At 44.1% G+C, this 18,259-nt stretch overlaps 1 protein-coding gene across 1 annotated transcript; it reads left to right on the forward strand.

Annotated features, from left to right (window-relative positions):
• The first annotated feature begins 108 nt into the window (after positions 1-108).
• Positions 109-15,399, forward strand: PITPNB (phosphatidylinositol transfer protein beta). The gene is made up of 10 exons (XM_079322955.1): positions 109-229; positions 1,110-1,140; positions 1,946-2,091; positions 2,699-2,790; positions 4,017-4,120; positions 5,240-5,323; positions 10,124-10,201; positions 10,604-10,714; positions 11,227-11,349; positions 15,152-15,399. Exons 1-10 carry the CDS (start codon positions 210-212, stop codon positions 15,200-15,202), a joined length of 840 nt encoding a protein of 279 aa, XP_079179081.1. The 5' UTR covers positions 109-209; the 3' UTR covers positions 15,203-15,399.
• The last annotated feature ends 2,860 nt before the right edge of the window (positions 15,400-18,259 follow it).

The raw sequence follows: 18,259 nt of genomic DNA on the forward strand, positions 1-18,259 counted from the left end.
ACGACGGGAGGGCGGACGCGCGGCGGAGCGGGCTCGGCGCGTTCTGATTGGCTGCTGCCGGGTGAGGTGTGCGCTCGCGGGAGCTGCGCGCCCCCGGATTGGCGGCGCCCGGCGCGTGCGCGCCTCCGGGCGGAGGGGGGCGCGCGATTGGCCGCGCGGGAGGGGCGGGGCCTGGCTCGGGAGCGGCGCGTGCGCGGAGCGGCGGGAAGATGGTGCTGATCAAGGAGTTGTGAGTGGGGGCGGCGGGAGCGCCGGGGGGGCCGGGGCTGAGGGGAGCCGCACCGGGACCGCTGCCACCGCCGCCGCTACGGCCGCCGCCGCCGCCGCCCCGCCCGCGCCGCGCCCCCACGGGCCTCCCCGGCCGCGCCCGCCGCCGCCGGGCCCGCCCCGTGCCGCTCCTGCCGTGTGGCCCCGGGGTCGCCGCTTGCTGCGGGGCCGGCGCCGCTCCGCCGTGACGGGAAAGGCCGTTCGCCCGGCGGGGACGCGCTGCCGGCGCTCCTGCCCGCTCCGCCAGCTCCGCGCTCGGGGCGGGCGCTGGGGCCGCGGGCCGTTCCTCCCGTTTTCTCCCCGTTTTCCTGGGAAAGCCGCTCGGGTGGCGGCGGTGGCAGCCCCGCAGCCCTGCCCTTCTCCCGTTCCCTGTTCCGCTGGCAGCTCCACGCCGCTGGGCAGATCTTTGCCGTGGCGGCTCCTGCCAGCAAACCACAGCTGGTTTATTTCTCTGTCCCACCTTTTGGCTGCTAACTGCTTCAGAATCCAGGAGCTTTAGTGGTAGTAAAGGTAGCGTGTAGGTTCAAAAGTTTATAAACAAGTTTAGCGTAACACAGAGTTGTTATGACAGAGCTGGAAGTAGATCCCAGATTTCTTAACTCTTTTGTGTGGTTTCTACTATCTTCCATCCCTTGTTTTTCCTTTTGTAATCTGTCTAGCATTGAGCTTTACTTGGGTTTGTTCTGTTATATCCAAACCCTCGCTGTCACAGGAATTTTAGAAGAGAAAACTTGAATTGGCTCCTTTTGACATTTCTTTCTTGAACATCTCTGTTATATCTGTTATCTGCAGGTCAAGTCTAACGATTCATTTTACTGATTTTTTTTCTTTTCCTATTTCAGCCGAGTGGTTTTACCTTGCTCAGTGCAAGAGGTATGTCCTGATCCTCCCTGATTTATTCAGACTGAGGGGTGGGAAGGGGTTTGTGTCAGAAACCAAACATTCCCTGTGCTGACAGAGATAAATGGCTCAGGGCTGAGCCCTGTTCTGATCAGGAAATTTCCAAGGAAGCAGATGCAGCACAGAGCCTTGAGTTGTCCTGAGCCTTCCACTGCAGCTGTGCCCTGTGGCAGCACTTTGCTGCTGACCCAGCACTGAGGCACTCCAAGCCTTTTCCTGAAGCCACAGGTGTAAGAATTGTCTTCCCAGAACTGAAGCCAGCAATTCAAATGGCACTGAAGTACATTTAAATGACAGTCATGACATGATGTCTGTCATGACAGGGTGTTGAAAGTGCTTCTGAGGGAAACATTTCACTTGTTCTGTAGTGTGTGTGTCCTGGGTCCTCTGGGCAGCATTTAGTTGGTTGAAAGTGTGAATTGGGAAAGCTCAGAGCTGGAAATCATTCACTCCAAAATCTCTAAACTCAAAATTGATATTTCTTGGTGCAGCAGAGAACAACAAATGCATTTAGCTCTTGGGATAGGAAAAATGAAGTTGTGGTGTGCACCAAAGTGTTGTGGAACAACCTGGGTATAGACCTGGAGTTTGTGAGCTGCAGATACATGTTGCCAAAAAGTTGTCAGAGTTCACTAAATATCTTTTATGTGGTGTATTGTACTTTGCTGATAATATTTCTGTACTACTGAATTTTAAGAGGAAACAGCTAATTGTTTTTAACATGTTAAAAGTTTGGGCCAACTTTGATGCTAACATTTGACTACTCTTTCCTTTTCAGTATCAAGTTGGGCAACTTTATTCTGTGGCAGAAGCTAGCAAAAACGAAACAGGAGGTGGGGAAGGAATTCAGGTCTTAAAAAATGAGCCTTATGAACAGGATGGCGAGAAGGGACAATACACTCACAAAATCTATCATTTAAAGAGGTGAGAAAAGCCTTGGTGCACATTGTAGTCTCTTGGTATTAAGAAATGTTTGAAGGTGAGAGTAGCCTTCCATTGTTTGCTGTTCTGGGACACTTGTGTGTGTTTTCTTGACACTTTGTAATTTGCTGAATTGTGCATGAGTGCCTGGTGAGTGGGGAGATGTGATGGGTGGATTTTAAATATGTGGGATACTTTGGGACAGCTGAAAGAATTGTGTTTGGTTGCTGTAGATAGGAGTCAGAGGTGAGTGGGACATCAAGGTCCTGCTGCAGGTCAGGAGCTGCTTGCCAGGGAGCTGGAGGTGAGGGCTCTGAGCAATGTTCTTCCTCAGCAGGTGTTTTTGCTGCTCTGCCAGAGCAGGGATAGCACAGCCTTCCTTGTGATCACACAGCTCACTCTCAATCACTTTATTATTACCTTTCCCTTTTTTTTTCTTAATCATGTCATGGTCAGGAAGGATTTTGAGGTTCCTGTGTATTTCACTGCAGGTGAACATGCCCATCATAACCCCTCAAATGCTTGGGTAAAATGTGCCTTTGGAGTGGAAGGAACCAAGGGGTTTCAGCTGGCAGGATTTTGACCACATTTTCCATGTTTGTTTTCCCAGTAAAGTCCCTGGGTTTGTAAGGATGATTGCTCCAGAAGGCTCCCTGGTGTTCCATGAGAAGGCCTGGAATGCATATCCCTATTGTAGAACAAGTGAGTCTGCCCCATGTCTGTTCTTTCCTTGGTGTTTTTATATGTGAGACCTCTCAGAAACAATTGTATCTAATAATGCTCTGTGTTTTCTTTTCCTTTCCATTGCACCTGTTTTCCAATGACACCAGTTGTGACAGTGAGTATTTGAAATCCTACCAGTTATATATTGGGGTTTTGTTGAGATATATTTTGTCTGTTACTGTCACTACAATTGTCAGATTCCAGCCTGACTTGCTAGGATGATGTAGAGCTCCCTGTTACTTTATTTGTCTGCACATGGCTGCAATTAGAACTGTAATTTGTCAGAGAAATTATTTCATTTTCTACATCTTTTATGCCTTTAATTACCATTACAGATACATAATGTCTGTCCTGGTAAGACATAATGCTGAAAAAAAGTGGGGAGGGGGAAAATGACATATCAGAGTCTTCTACACTCCTGAATGCAGGAAGAGCAGTGAAATGGAATCAGTCCCTGCCTGTCTGAAATACCATTGCTGTAAATGAATTCCTGCCTCAGTTGAAGGGGTTAACTGGGAATCTAAATATATCAGCACAGCTCAGGATTTGGGTTTGTTTTTTTAAGTTGGATGGGAGACATGTCATCAAGATTTTAATGCCATTTTACATGTTTTGGTGACCTGTTTAATGAAAACTTAACTAGTTAAATGTTAAACTGCTTTATCTGCTCACTTGCAAACATGGTTCAGATTGTTACCATGTGGATGTGACACAAGGAGTGACAACAAGTGAGTTTGAACTGTTGAGCTTGACTCTCTGTGATACCTGTGCATTCCCTACTGGAATCAGCAGGGCTCTGTCACTGCCTGGGGAGGTACAGTTTGGTGGCAGCTGGACCATTATGATCCAGCCTTGTGATTGTAAATGTGCTGTACAGTAACATCTAACTGCAGGATTAATAATTTGAAAAATTGCTTGAATATTGAGATAAAGAAGTTGAGGGTTAAGGAAGGAGGACAGCAAATGGCAGGGTTATTTCTGCATTTCTGTTTCACTAGTGTGGACAGGTAGAGCTGGATTTCTTAAACATTACTTGTTTTAGTTTAGTACTCACTGCTCTAGTTTAAGATTATCATGTACCTGTTTCTGTGTGTAGGTAAGGGGCCTGTTTCTCTGGTAATTTGAATAGATTGTGCTGCTAGTCAGGGATAAATAGTGTCTTATATGAATATACTATTTATCTAAACTTAGAGAGCTGTAATCAGACTTGTGCTTTTGCTTTTCATTCTTACAGAATGAATACATGAAAGATGACTTCTTCATAAAAATTGAGACCTGGCATAAACCAGATTTGGGAACAACAGAGAACGTGAGTTGGGGTTTGGATACCAAGCCTTAGTGCAATTGTACAGTTAGCACAGATAAAACATTCTGTACCTGGTGATGGTGGATAATTACTGCATAAAGTCATTGCCTGACCAGTGAGTAAAGAAAGAAAAGCATTTTTCAGGTCCTTGCAAGGTGGTCAAGCTGTCTCACCTAAGGAGATCCAAGGACAGGAGATTTGGTTTTTATGTTTAGAGGTCAATACAGATGCTTGATTCTCATGCAAATACTTAAATAACTTTTCAGCAAGTCTTTTCTTATTTCATGTTCTTTTACTGTAGACATGCTACTGAGAGTTAGGCTGACAGGTTTATTTGAGAACAGGTTTCTCAGGACCACTGGAGTAGATCTGTGAGCACTCTGTAGTTAAATATTGAAGCTGCCCCTGTAAATTGTCCAGGTTGGTGATGTTCTTGTTTTTCTCCCCAGAAAGTCAATTTGGTTCATGTATCACTTCAGGAAAATTTTGATCTGTATTGACAAACATTTTATAAACCATCCAGAGAGGAGTAGTTTTCAGTCTGTTTCCAGTGCTTGGGTGAACTCTGGATGTTACATTCCTACACAGAAGGGGGATTGTTCTTGGACAGCTCCTCTGGCTGTGACTCAGTTTAGGTGTTCTGGACAGAGCACAGGTGTGGAGCTGATTCCTTTACACACCCTCAGACTACACCTGGTCCACTTTCAAGGCAGTCCTATGATTCAGGGAACCTATGAGATCATATTTGCATATTTGCACTTGGAATTTTTACACCTTTCTAGCTCAAAAAGTGCATGCAGATTATGGAATGGGTAATGGTTCTAATTAGAGCTTGATTTCATTAGAGCTAACAAATGTGACAGATGACTACAGCTTAGTCTTAAATCCAGGTTTCCTGAATGTACAAGAAATGAAGGCTTTGTGCTGGTTTAAAATTGATTTGTGACTGAATTAAACTGTAATTGTGGATATCACTCCCTTTAAGAAAGGCAGAGGAAGAAAGGGTTGGAAAATGCTGCCTTTACAGCATCCTGAAAAACTCCCTGGCACACGCATGGACTGCACAAGGTGCATCACTGTGTGAGTCCCAGCATGGGAATAATTCCTTCTTTTTTTTTGCAGGTTCACAATTTAGATCCAAACACATGGAAGAGTGTTGAGGTTGTCCATATTGACATTGCAGATAGAACTCAAGTAGAGCCAGGGGTAAGTAAATGTTCTTTGGAGGGACAGGGGTGTAGCATGCAGCTGATTCCACTTGTGCTTTGTGTTGGTAGTGAAAAAGCTAAAACAGTGTGGATTTCACCCAACAGAGACTTGAGTGTCAGATATTCTTTTCCTGCAGTTTCTTCATCTTTGTTCAGTGATATTCAAGCAATCACCAGCTCAGTCTGTGGGGCAGAGTCTGAAATCATGTGCTTTGTATGGCTTTGGATTTTTTTTGTTACTATGCTTGTTTGAGAATTTGAATCCTAAGTGTCTGGGTGGGGTTTTTCTGCTCCATCTTTTAGGGAAAATGAATAGTCAGTGTTGCCAAAGGAGTGTTTCATTTGTACATTTATCTTCTCAAACATAGTTTTACCTGGAAAAGCTCAAATGTACAACCTCAGGTAACAGTAAAACTGAAAGAGTGGAGCTGCATCTGTAAAATCCAGCAGTGTTGGAAAAGTTTTCCTGTATTCAAGTTGTATCCTTTTGTACTGTGGATTAACCTTGTCCACCCTCCTGGGGTGCTGCAGTTACTTTAGTTTCAGAGCTACAATCAGCATAAATATGAAAAGATAAATTTCTTTAAGCTACTGATGACATGTATGTGCTGACTCATGCTCATTTAAGTATGGATAGAAATAATTTGGTGACAGCTGTGACTTTCTTTAGATACACATTTAACCCTGCCTTCTCTTAACCATCTCCAGCATGCAGTCTGTGTCACTTCATGTTGTTTGTATATAAAAGTGACTTCCCAGGAGAGAAAGGCTTTTTGAAGTGTAAGCAAAGAAATGAACACTCAATTAACATCAGAGGAGGTTGTGGTTTTGGAAACAATTTGTAGAAAAGTATAGTGTAGTGAAAACAAATTGAAATCAGGTTTATAGCTGATTGTACAATGAAGACAGTACATGCCTTGTTTAGGTCATAGTGAATCTTTATTACTTGAAAGAAAGTTATAAAATTACAATTTTCTACAAATCAGATTACACACACCTTAAGAGTTTGGATTGCTGTGTGCTGTCCATTTTTCTACAGTTGGAAGAAATATATTGGAATATAGGAATTGCTCTTCTGTAGTCTGTAAGGAAGTTACAGAGCTTGATAGATACATCTCTCCCATTTCAAACTTAATTTATCATGACAGACAGCTAAACAACTCCATGTTATTAGTGCTGAACCTTGGAATCATCATGCTGTGACACATCCCATGGGAACAGCCTGTTTGTGTACAAATATGATGTGCTTTTAGTTTTATGCCCTTCTTTTCATCCTGTCCTGGGTGTTTATAAACATTCATCTCTTCCAGCCTCGTTCCTAGAGACCTTTAACTTCTCATTCTGGGCATGCACCACGATGTGTGCCTGTGATAACCAGGCTGGAGTCATTTCTCATTTGAACCTTGGCATTCTTTCAAAGGTGATCTCAGGCAGTGGTTCCCTTGATAGCTGTGCTGTAGCTGCAGGACTCTTCAGGAGATGGGAGTGATTATAAGACATTTTTTATTAAAAGCCATTTAGCTAAACCTACCTAAAACACACTAGTGCATGTCAGGGCAGTGTACAGTGGTGCTGGTGGCTGTTTCAGTTATAAGGTATGGGAGTATGACATACTTGGATAAACCTGATTCTGGTCTTCTGTTGTGCTGTGCTGAGCACTCAGAGCTGTGGATGATGTTGGAGGGAAGTGCTGGTGAGTGTTTCCTTCCACAGGATCTATGTCTGAGTTTTTTGCTTGATAACACCAGTAGTATGTACATTCTCCTGCTTAAAACACTAATACAATATTGAGCTGGAAAGCCAGAATTTGTGTCCATCTACCTAATCAGTGTGATGTCACTCCCATGTTCAGTTCCATTTTCATGGGTTTGCAGATCAGGCAACAGACTTGTGTAATTTTGTGTAATTTTAATGTTAGGTTCTAAAAGTTTTCTTAAAATCCTTCTCTTCTGTATATATGCTTTTAATTTTTATACCACCTGATAGTGAAGCAGGAGTCCTCAGGAGCACTGTTACTACTCTGAGCAGATCTAAAGACTGAGAATTGTAAAGAAGTGCCCAAGTTCTGGGTTTGTTGTTGATATTACTTTATTCTCTGTTGTTCACAGACTCTCTAATTCATTCTTTATAATAGATAGTTGCATTAATGCAAGTTATATTGAGAATTTGAGCAGAAACTGCCTGTAAAATGGTATTTGTGTATTTCTTTGAAATGGTTTTGCTCCTCTGTCTGTTATGCTGCTGCAGGCTGATGTTTGCCTTTCTGGTTTTCCAGGGAGCTTCAGGGCTTTGAGCTGTAATATTTGCTCCAGCAGCTGCCTGTTTTTTCTTCCTAAGAAGGACTTGTTGTTGTCAGGAGTTAAGCTCTTGCTGCACAGATATTTCCTTAAACTCTGCAAAGAGCTGTTGTTTATTTGTACTTTGGCTCTAGTCCAGTCTTCTTCCCTGCATGCTTGTAGAATTTGTGTGTAGAGAGGAGTTCCTACAATGCTCTCCTGTCCATCTGGGCTTTAGTCTATAAAGGGTTTTTCCTGTCCTTAACAGGATTTGGGTTAACTGAGTTCTAAAAGGTCTTAGTTCAAAGCTTTTGTCTCTAGCATAGACAACTTCACTGTGACTCATCTGCTTTCTTGGAATTTCTGTTTTCACTCCTACATCTTACTCATAGATAACATTTTCTTCCCCAGTGTTTCCAGCTGTGGTTGTTTTTATGTGGGCCCTAAATGCAAGAGCACAGTTGCTTTTTACCAGTGTCCCTCTGCAGTGGGAGGTAGGATTGCAAGTAACAGCATCCTGTGGAATTGAGTGTCCCTGGGGTATCCAGACAAATCATTCCACCCCATAAACCAGGCAGATCAAGGCTGCATGTGTAGCTCAGTTTAGATGCCTCATGCCTCACACCACTACAGTGAGCTCTGCCTTGGCAGGATGTTCACACAGTGAAAATAAATTCAGGGTTGTCTCAATGCTGTACCTGGTTTTATTTATAAAACTGGCACTAAGATGTGGAATTCTTGTGTTTGTTTGGCATGTTGCTGCCCCAAACCAGCAGTAGTTCTGCCAGCAATTAGTTACATAGAGCAAAATTGTTTAGCCTTGACTATAGCTTAATTCACTTCAGTGTCTTCTTTCCAGTGGTTGAGTGACATTTTTAAAAGGCAGTCATGATCAGTAATTTAAAACATTCAATGCACTTCTGTAAAAACATTTTGCTGTAGTATTTGCTGTAGTATTTGTAATATTTTGATTTAAATGTAAAGAAGATGACTCTTTTTCCACACAAGGATTATTGAAAATGATTTTTAAAAAAGTGTATCACATTGAGCCTCCAGGACAGTGCAGAACCTGAGGGTTGCAATGGGTTGCAGCTGTCTTTTCCCACAGAATTTGGAAATAACTTGTGAGATGAGAAGTTGTTCTCAGAGACTCTGAGTGGCTCTGGCTCAGTGCAGCAGGAGGGGACTCAGGGCTGGGTATTGTGTGCTGCTGTGCATTTGCTCTTTGTGATGTCTGTGGAAAGGACACGTGCTGTATTACAGTAAAATCATAAATAAGTGGGCTTCACTAAAATTCAGGTGACAAATATGGCTTGTAGTCTTTCTGCAGTTATAATGATTCCAAATTTTAAAATGTTTTAAGTGTTGCTGTGCAGTGCTGGTGCAGGTGCCTCAGGCTCTGAGGCAGAGGGAGGCTTGTGGAGCACCATGGCAGTCCCTGCTGGGGTTGGCTGACTGTTGTGTGGATTCTTCAAACTAGAATGTTGTTTCAGCTTAGAGGGAGAACTAGAGGAGAGTTCAGGTTTGTGGAAGTTCATAAAACACAGATTAGCAATGGGATTGAAATGTCTTCACTCACTTGGCTGCTTCTAGGAAATACCTGCTCAATTCCTGAAGTGTATATTTGAGTCCTCAATATGGAAGTTTTTCTGAACACCTAGTAATGTTTTCTGGATAAATTAGGGTTTCTTGAGCCTGTTTTAATATGCAGTGTAAGTAGGTATGTTAAAAGAACTGGGAACAATGAGATAAAACTGGGGAGAAGAAAGTATAACAGCTGATGTTCTCTAAGTGAAATCATATTCCTCTGAGAGGACTTCCTGGATTTTTCAGCTCCATTTGGCTTGCAGCAGGTTTTTGTAAATGTCAGAATGTCTGTGAAAGCATTAACAGTTAATATGTGTAGCCTTGCTCTGTGGATTCAGAATTTAGTCTAGCAGTAGCCTTTGTTCCTCTGTGCTGATGGAAGAACCTGGAGCTGAAAACTGATGTGAGCTTCAGCAGCCAGAGCTGCTTCTTTCACTCTGTGTTCTGCAGGTTTTGGCTTTACTGAAACTCTGTTTAAAAATGAGATCTTAAACTCTGCTAAACTTTCTTGGGCTTTTCTATAGCAAGCATTTGTTCCTCTTTGAAGCCACTTAAATTGTTACAGTTGGGTTGTGTGGGTGTAATGTTAATCTTGGATAAATGCTTTTTATATACATTATAAACCTTACTTGCTTTCACTGAGCCCAGAGTTTTTAATCCTTTCCTAGTTTCCTTGGCAGCATCTTTATCAAATAATCATTTTCATACCCCTCATCAGTAAAATTCAGTAAATCCTTCTGTTGGAAGCATTTGTCCCTTTCAGCTCTGTACCCATTGTCTTTCCCCCCATGCACTGGAGGTGAGCAGAGCTGTCCATGGTGAGGCAGCACCATCCTGCTCCAGAGAACTCAGGGAATCATTTTGAGCAGGAGCTTAACACAGTGGGATATTGAATCTGGTGGTGTTTTCTGACTCTTGAGTGTTTTATTTTACAGGACTACAAAGCTGATGAAGATCCTGCATTATTCCAGTCAGTTAAGACAAAGAGAGGACCTCTGGGGCCAAACTGGAAGGTACTGGGAGCTGTTATCTCTGTCTAGGTTCCTTCAGAACTTGGCTCAACTCCAGCTGAGGAACAAATTTCCTGTGGCCCAGCACATCCCCCATGTGACACCCCAACAGCAGCACAGAGGGAATGGGCTGTGTGTGCCACACCAGAGATCCCCACAGGGAATTGAGCAGCCCACTGCTGTGCCCTGGAGTGAATCACAGGGAGGCTGTCAGGAACAGCCCCAAATTATTGATTAGAATGTTGTTTTTCTGTAATAATGCTTATTATCATGGCAACATAGTTGAATTCAATTATTTTACTAGAAAATAATTATTTATCATTCTAATACACTAATTAGAATTATAATTTATAATAATTAAACTTTTAAAATATTAAAACTTCTTTTCTATTATCTCCCAAACAGAAGGAGTTAGCAACTGATGAGGAGTGTCCCAAAATGTGTGCTTACAAATTGGTGACCATCAAATTTAAGTGGTGGGGACTGCAGAACAAAGTTGAAAACTTTATACAAAAGGTGAGTAATTCTGCCTTTTGGGGCTGATGTGGGGGCTTGAGCAGGAACAGTGGTGCAGTGTCCTATTGCTCACAGCCAGGGAATTTCTGTCCATTTCCCCAGGAAGTCAAACCATTTGTGTCTTGGTTTGCTGCAAGTGGGGTTTCACTGGTAGTACCAGAACAATTCTCTAGGGGAAAAAAGCAGAGTCTTCAGGAAGTGGCTGTTCTGGTTTGGCTGCTGCCACCTTGGAGCTGGAACAGATTTTAACAACATTCTTCATAATTCTCAAGTAATGTGAATGGCTAAACTTTCCTGAAACTCTTTTTTTTCATAGTGAATTTTTAAAATTTTTTCCATGTTAAAGCATTTGAGAAATGAGGTGAATTTAAACTGGATCCAGGGGTGTGAGGTGGCTGAACCCAGTGTGAATCACTTGAAGATTTTAACTCTTCAAACTGAGCAGCTGCTATCACTTCACCAGCCTTTAGCAAGTCCTACCTGTGATCTAATGCTTGTTTATCTTCTTAAAGCAAGAAAAAAGGATATTTACCAACTTCCACCGCCAGCTGTTCTGTTGGATTGACAAATGGATTGAGCTGACTATGGAGGACATCAGGAGAATGGAGGATGAAACCCAGAAGGAGCTGGAAGCGGTGAGAAAACTTTTATTTAAAGGCTCAGATGTGCTGCTCCTACCTGCAGATTGATCTGTGCAGAACCTGAGGCAAGTTGTGTGGTGTCCCTGCCTGTGTGTGTGTGTGTTTGGGCAATTGCTGGTGGCAATGTTGGCCCCATGTGCTTCAGGCTCCTGCACTCTGTGCTGTAAGGTGAGTCTCTGATATCATTACATGCCCTGACTGCCTCTGTGTTTATGGCACCACTCCCATTGCACAAAGTCTCATTCAGGGCCCTTTTGCCACTTGTTGGTTGGAACTCAAAGCTGTCACTGTCCTGTTCCATCATGTGTCTCGCTTTGTGTCATTTCTAGTCATCACTAGATCTGATTACTTTTTCTCTTCAAGCGTGTTTTCAAGCAAGTTTGTGTCAGCTGTCAGCTGTTCCACTTCTGATTAGCAATCCAAACCAAAGTTTTACTTCCAGAAAGAAAGTCAGTAAAATCAGCTGAGATCATGTCACTTTTCCTGTTTTAGTGGCTGTGAGGACCAAATCTGTGTGGTCTGATGTGTTTGGCTGATGTCTGGGAGAAAGCTCAGACTTAGGGCACTGTCACTGCTCTCCCCATTCAGAGGTGGAGAATCACCACAAGCTCTTCTTCTGTAGAGTCTTTCCAGAACATGACCTTTGTCATGAACCTTTCCCCTGTTAAATCCCACTGGCATTTTTGCAGTTCTCAGATTTGCAGTTGTATTTCCTTCCCATTTTGATAATTGCCTCATGCCCCAAACCCAATCAGGTTTCTCAGACAGTTCCAGTGTCTTGGTCCTTCCAAGACACAAGTGTGTCTTCAGCTACAGCTTTCTGTTTGCATGGTTTGGCCCATTCCAGACACCTCTGACCTGGTTGTCTGAGGCTTCAGACCAGCTGTGGACAGGTGCTCTGTGACATATTCTGTGGTCTGTTCCTGCTGCATCTTTGCTCTTGGTGCCAGCTGCAGCTCCTCCCTCCCCACTCACGAGACTTTCAAACAGTGTGGAACAGCCTGTGTTGTGTAGGGGTGTTTCCTGGCGTTGGAAGAAGTGTTTCTTCACACTCCTATGCTGATCTGTAGCACCAGATGCTCTTTTCCCATAAGCTGGAGGGTTTGGGTCAGCAGCCCCAGAATATCCTTTGAACAAGGTTGGTCACTCACTCTTGCAGACCTTGTGCTCTTTCATTTGGATATTGTTGCACTTCTCTCAAATTATGGGGGTTTCTTCTTGAATTCTAATTCATGCCTGATCCTGTTCCTAGAGCCACCTGTTCCCAGGTGTTTGTGGAGGAGGAAGCATAATAGCTGTCCTCTCTAAACTGATTTTTGCCAGAAGGGGTCCCTTTTGCACATCCATGGTTCTTCATTTGCACTGACACAGACTTTATCCAGTTTCCTTGAGCAAGGGTAGTGGCAGTGAGGAGTGCACACCAGAGGTGTGCTGGAGAGAGGCAGCACAACCTGACACACCTGTGTGCATGATGAAATTGTTCCTTTGTGTCTCTGTGGACTGTGGATATTTTGTTTCACATTTGTCACTGGTAAGTAGCTCCTTTTAAATATTTTTTTCCAAAATATTTGCTGCTCTTTTAGTTCTTACCGTAAGCCAAACCCAGCTCACTTATCTCTGGGTGTAACATTTATCCTCATTCTTAAACATCAAAGGTATTTATTTAATATTTTCTCATTTTGCAAAGGCAAATTATTTTTTTGCAAATAGCTTTTTGTGTAAGATGTTAGTGTCAGGAATTTGGAACTTGTGTATTGTTGAAAAAGTTGGGTTGTTTTGGTTTGGTATTTTTTGCACAATATAAATGTATGATGTTACACTAACCCAGATTTCTGTGGATATTGTGAAATGTGAGAGGAGTGAGGACCTACTGTCTTGGGGTTTTTCCAATTGTTGCAAGAGGGGTATCAAAAACACCTATAAATGATGATGTAATTTCCATGGGTTTGTGGTGTAGTGTGTCATTGGACAATCTAAGGGCAAAAATGTCACTGCCAAATAATATGAATGCTAGTTTTATCCAAAATAATTTGTCATCTTGTTTCATATTTAACTGCTCCACCCATTGTGCTCACCAGTGACTGCCATTACATCCCCAGTTCACCACAAAGTGTTTTATGGCCAGGACCTCTGGGAATGAGTGCTCAGGGATGAGGTGCTGAGTGTGACACAGATGGGTCCATGCCCCTGTCCCTGCAGGTCAGGAATGGACAGGGCTGCCCTGGGCAGCTCTGTGATGCTCAGAGCCCAGCCAGGCACAAAGCAGGGCTGGCAGTGCATGTTCTTTCCCACACAGTGTCCTGGTACTCTTCCCCTCCTCATGAACACTCTTTCTTTCTTTCTTCTGCTCCGAGCTGATCTTTCTCTGGGTTCTGTGCACATTCCAGTTCTTTTGTTGCTCCTGTGCTTCATCTTCAGTCGATTTTTATAGTCAGGATCTCTGCTTTTGTTACTTTCTGTTACTCTCTGAATTCTCATCAGTGTTCTTCCAGAGTTCCTCTATCCCAGTCCATCTTTTTATCACTGTTTATGTTTCACTTGGTGGATTCTGTCTCTGTTTGCTGGAGATGAGAAGCACCTCTGCTCCATGAAACATACATCAGCTCATCAGTGCAGAGTAGGAAAGCATCTGGTCCAGCCAAAGCCCTGTGACCAACCTCTCTGATGGCTGTGTGAGGGCAGAGATGCCACACTGGGTATCCTGAGCAGTGGTTCCATGCTGGAGCATCGTGGGCTTGGTAAAAATTCAAGCAGCCTTGTTTACAGCTGCTCTCCAGTTCCCAGGTCTCCTTGCCAAAAAGAAATACCATACCATGGCCAAACCCCCTGAGCTGTAGCAGGTCCTGGCCCTGGCCAGGGAGAAGCAGATCCTGGCCCTGCAGGTCATTCCTTCTCTCATACTAACCACAGTGTGGCAGGTTCTGTGTGTGGAGCTCACGTTTTATTTCACTTCAGATGCGTAAGAAGGGTTCCGTTCGAGGCACTTTGGCTGCGGACGTCTAGAGGAGTTCTCTGTAGGTTCTGAGGCAAAGCAAGCTGTGTAAGTCAACTGGATGGAAAAGGAGAAGAGGGATTGATGTTCTTTTGGATGGGAATTGCTGGCAGAAATCATCTTAATGTCCACATAACCTGTGTGGGCCTTACCTTGCTCCTGCTCGTAGCGTGGTGTGTGATCAGCAGGTGGGACTGACCCACGGTGCACTGATACAGGCACTGAGGCTGGGAGCAGAATTCCTGCAGTGTTGGCCACCTGCCCTGGTGCCTGGTGCTCACCCAGTGCAGGGTGAGGTATGGGATGTGCTGCTGAGCCCTGGCTCAGCCCCTTCTGGGCTCCAGCAGACACACCAGCATCGCTTTGCTGCACACACAGCAGCAGAGTGATCTGTGGACTTGGTCCATGTCACTCAGGGAAGCTGTGGAGCATCACCTTCCAAATATATTCAGTTCTTGAAATCCAGTTCCACCCAGTCTTCATAGACACTGAACTGTGTCAGAGCCATTACTGCAGGAGCAGCTTCTGCAGGAGTTACAGCCTCTTGGTGCTTGTGCCCAGCACTTGGGTGCTGCTGTACATCCCAGCCCAGGGTGCCACATGCCACTGCTCTGTGTGTGCTCCCCAGTGAAGGGAGCTGCTCCCCCCCGATTCCCTCAGGAGCCGGCATTGCTTTGGTGTGACTCTCAGTCCTGGCAGTGTTCTGCCTGCCTGTCCTGCTTTTCCCTGGAGATAATCCCTGCATGTTTGGAGCTGTGGCTGCAGGAGCTGCTAATGCAGAAATTGCACTTGCTCTCTCCACAGCTGCGTAACCAAGGCCAGGTGAGAGGGACGAGCGCTGCCAATGACGAGTGACGGGACGGAGCCGCTGCCGGACCTTGGCCGTGTGTGTGGCTGCATGACTGTAAATAACTCCACACACACCTGCAGACAGAGGGGTGGTTACAGTGTCTCTGGGTGCTATACCTGTCCTAGCAAAGATTCCAAGGAAACTGCTTTCATTATGTATACCCCAAGCAAATAAAAAAATCAACTGAGTAGTGTCATTTAAAGGATGAATTTTGCTAACTGGTATGTTTATGAATGTCAATACTGGACCAATTTCTGCCCTACTTGTTTTCTCTCCTGTCCGAGTCACTCTGCTCTAACTTGCCCATGTCTCATTGTAAAGGAACACTCAAACAAGTTAATTTCAGTTTTATGTCTTCCCTATGTGATGAGTTTTTGGAATAGGAACAATGAATGTATTTATAGCTATTTATTTCTGGATTGTCATTATCCTCTAGTCAAATCAGAAAAAAAAAATTCTGTTAGTGGAAATTGGAAGACTTTTATTGTTGAATAAGTTTAACCCAAACTTTACCCACTCACTGATTTAAAAGGAAAAAAAAAATCATGTTTTATTGGACTTTTGTACATTGAAATGCTAACAGTTTTCTTCATTAAAATTGGCAAGATTAAGGAAAAATGGCTTGTGATTTATAAGGGAATTTGCAACTTGAAATTTTCCAGAAGCTGCTTTTTAGACAAGTACACTGACAGTACCTGTAGGGCATTTTCCAGTGTATCTTAGGCTGGGCAGTGAGGACAGGGTCAGCCCTTCCCTCCAGGAATACTCCTGCCAGTGCAGTGGCTGTTTCCCAGAGCTTCCCTTGGGAAGTCATGCAAGTATTTTGGATTTCACACACAGCAATGGAATATAATTGTGATTTTAGCTGTTTTCATGTTGGAAATACTCTTTGGGAGATGTAGACTTTCAGATATGACAGTTTCAGTTGTAGCCCCTGACATGTTTCCCTGCTGTCTGTGAGGGGCTGATGTGTGAGAGCCCCTGGGATAACAAATGCCTCCTGTAGGAAAACTCCATAGGGAAAAGATCTTCAGCATGTTTAAGGAACTATTCAGAGCACATAACAGGGGGACATTATCCTAATGCTTGTTAGATCAAAGAAAAAGTATTTTTAAAAGCACTAGTCAGATAAAGATCTATGAATGCTTGGTTTCCTCCCAGCACCCTTGGCAGGGCAAGCCTTGCCTGACTTCCCAGGAGGGATCTGGTTTCTGTTACCATCAGTGACAGAACATTGCTGCCCTGGCAGCCTGGGCTGTGCACCTTGTCCTGGTCCCTGCAGCAGCCACCCTCCAGCCCCACAGTGATGTGTTAGGTTTCCTTTCTGGTTAGTTCAGGGGTTTGTCCTGCCCCAGCAGGAGGCTGGGCTGGTAAATGCACAGACACAGCACACACAGGTCACTGAAGTACCCTGGAACCCAAGGGCAGTGCTGGAGCTGTGTCCTGCCATTGTTCATGTGTTCCAGCACAGAGGGAGATGAGCCCTGTGTCTTCCATGGATTTGGACTAGTTGTGAAAATCTGAGAGAATCTTGTAGTGGATGTACAATGTTTAGTTTTCTTTGGTGCAACTGACAGTAAAGCAGGCAATGAAATTTAATTAAATAAATTTGATCATAAAAAGCTCTGTCTCTTATCTCAGGCACTCACATTTTGCTCCTGAGCTGGTGTTTGGGGTCCCAAAGGCCACTGTCACCCAGGGCTGTGTTTGGTTTGGGGTTTCAGGCTGAGCAGCCCCTGGAGCCTTGATCCTCCTGAGCAGGGAGGACTCTGCAGTGGCTGCAGAGGTGGCACTGGGCAGGTGGGACGTGCCTCCCACGGGTCACCAGAGGTGCTGAGGGGCTTCTGTGTGTCCCTCCCTGGCTGCTCCCATTCCTGGGGCTGGGTTCTGCCTGCACAGGTTGTGCAATCACCTGCTGCTAATGAAGGCTTGAACAGCTCCTTTGGTAAATGCAGAATTGAATTCTGTCTTTACTAGCAGCTTGTTTAGCTTCCAGATGGTGAACCAACAGGAAGCAGTGGAAGTGTAACGTGTTTTTTTTTTATATAATGGATATGTAAACGTGATAGTTACTCACTGCAATAGACTGCTGAGAACCATACTCCAGCAGTAACCTTTGAAATCCATCACTTGGCTGTACACAACTGTGATCTAAAGGGGACTTGTAAGAAATTTGCTTTTTTTCTGGGGGATTTTTAATCACTGAAGAGAAAGGAGAATAATTTCTTTATACCTTTACATGTAGACTGAGAAATGGCAGGGAAAAAAAATCTGCTGAGATTTTGGGTCTTTTGGGATTTTCCACCCTCAGGCCTTTCTAAACACTCTCTGAGCATTCTGAAAATGTCCTGTAAGGCAGCTTACTTTGTATTTCCAAGTCCCAGTCGATTCAGCCACCTTTAGGAGCAACATCAAGTCCTTGAAATGCCATGCTGTGGTTTTATGGCAAAATCTGAAGCACGAGTCTGCTGCTGTGGTTTTTATTCAGTTCATACAATTCAAGAGTCTTCTCCATTGAATTGTGTCTTGATAAAGTCATTGGGAAAAGATTTTCTTTGAACTTTTGTAACTTTTCATGAAATCTTGCTTGAATTGATATGGAAAATGAATTTTAATCAACAGTGTATACTTGTTGGGAAGCAGAGATTATCCAGAGTGTTAACTGCAGACATTTCATTCCTGGGGGGCTCTTCTCCTTGTTGCCTGCTGTGGGCAGAATTTGGTGAGCAAATCCTACCACAAACAGAGTTCTGGCACTTAAAATAATTTTAAAGATTATAATGATAATGTGTTAAGCCCAGGTTTTGGAGGCAGATTTTCAATTGCTTCCACCTGAGGCATCACCTGCATGAGGACCCTTAATGTGAGTTCAGTGAATCCTGTGCTGCTGTCCCTGTCTCCTCAGCAGTGCCTGTTTGTGATCCCACCCCTGGCAGTGCAGCCAGGAGGGTGCCTGGTGTGGGGGGATGTGATTTCTTTGCAGTGCACCTAAAAACAGTCTGGAGGTATTTCTGCCACTGCCCTTTTTTGCTGGTAAGCTGATACTTGTTCTGATACTTGCA

This window comes from Erithacus rubecula (genome assembly GCF_903797595.1).
Source record: "Erithacus rubecula genome assembly, chromosome: 19".
Classification (NCBI taxonomy): Eukaryota; Metazoa; Chordata; class Aves; order Passeriformes; family Muscicapidae; genus Erithacus; species Erithacus rubecula.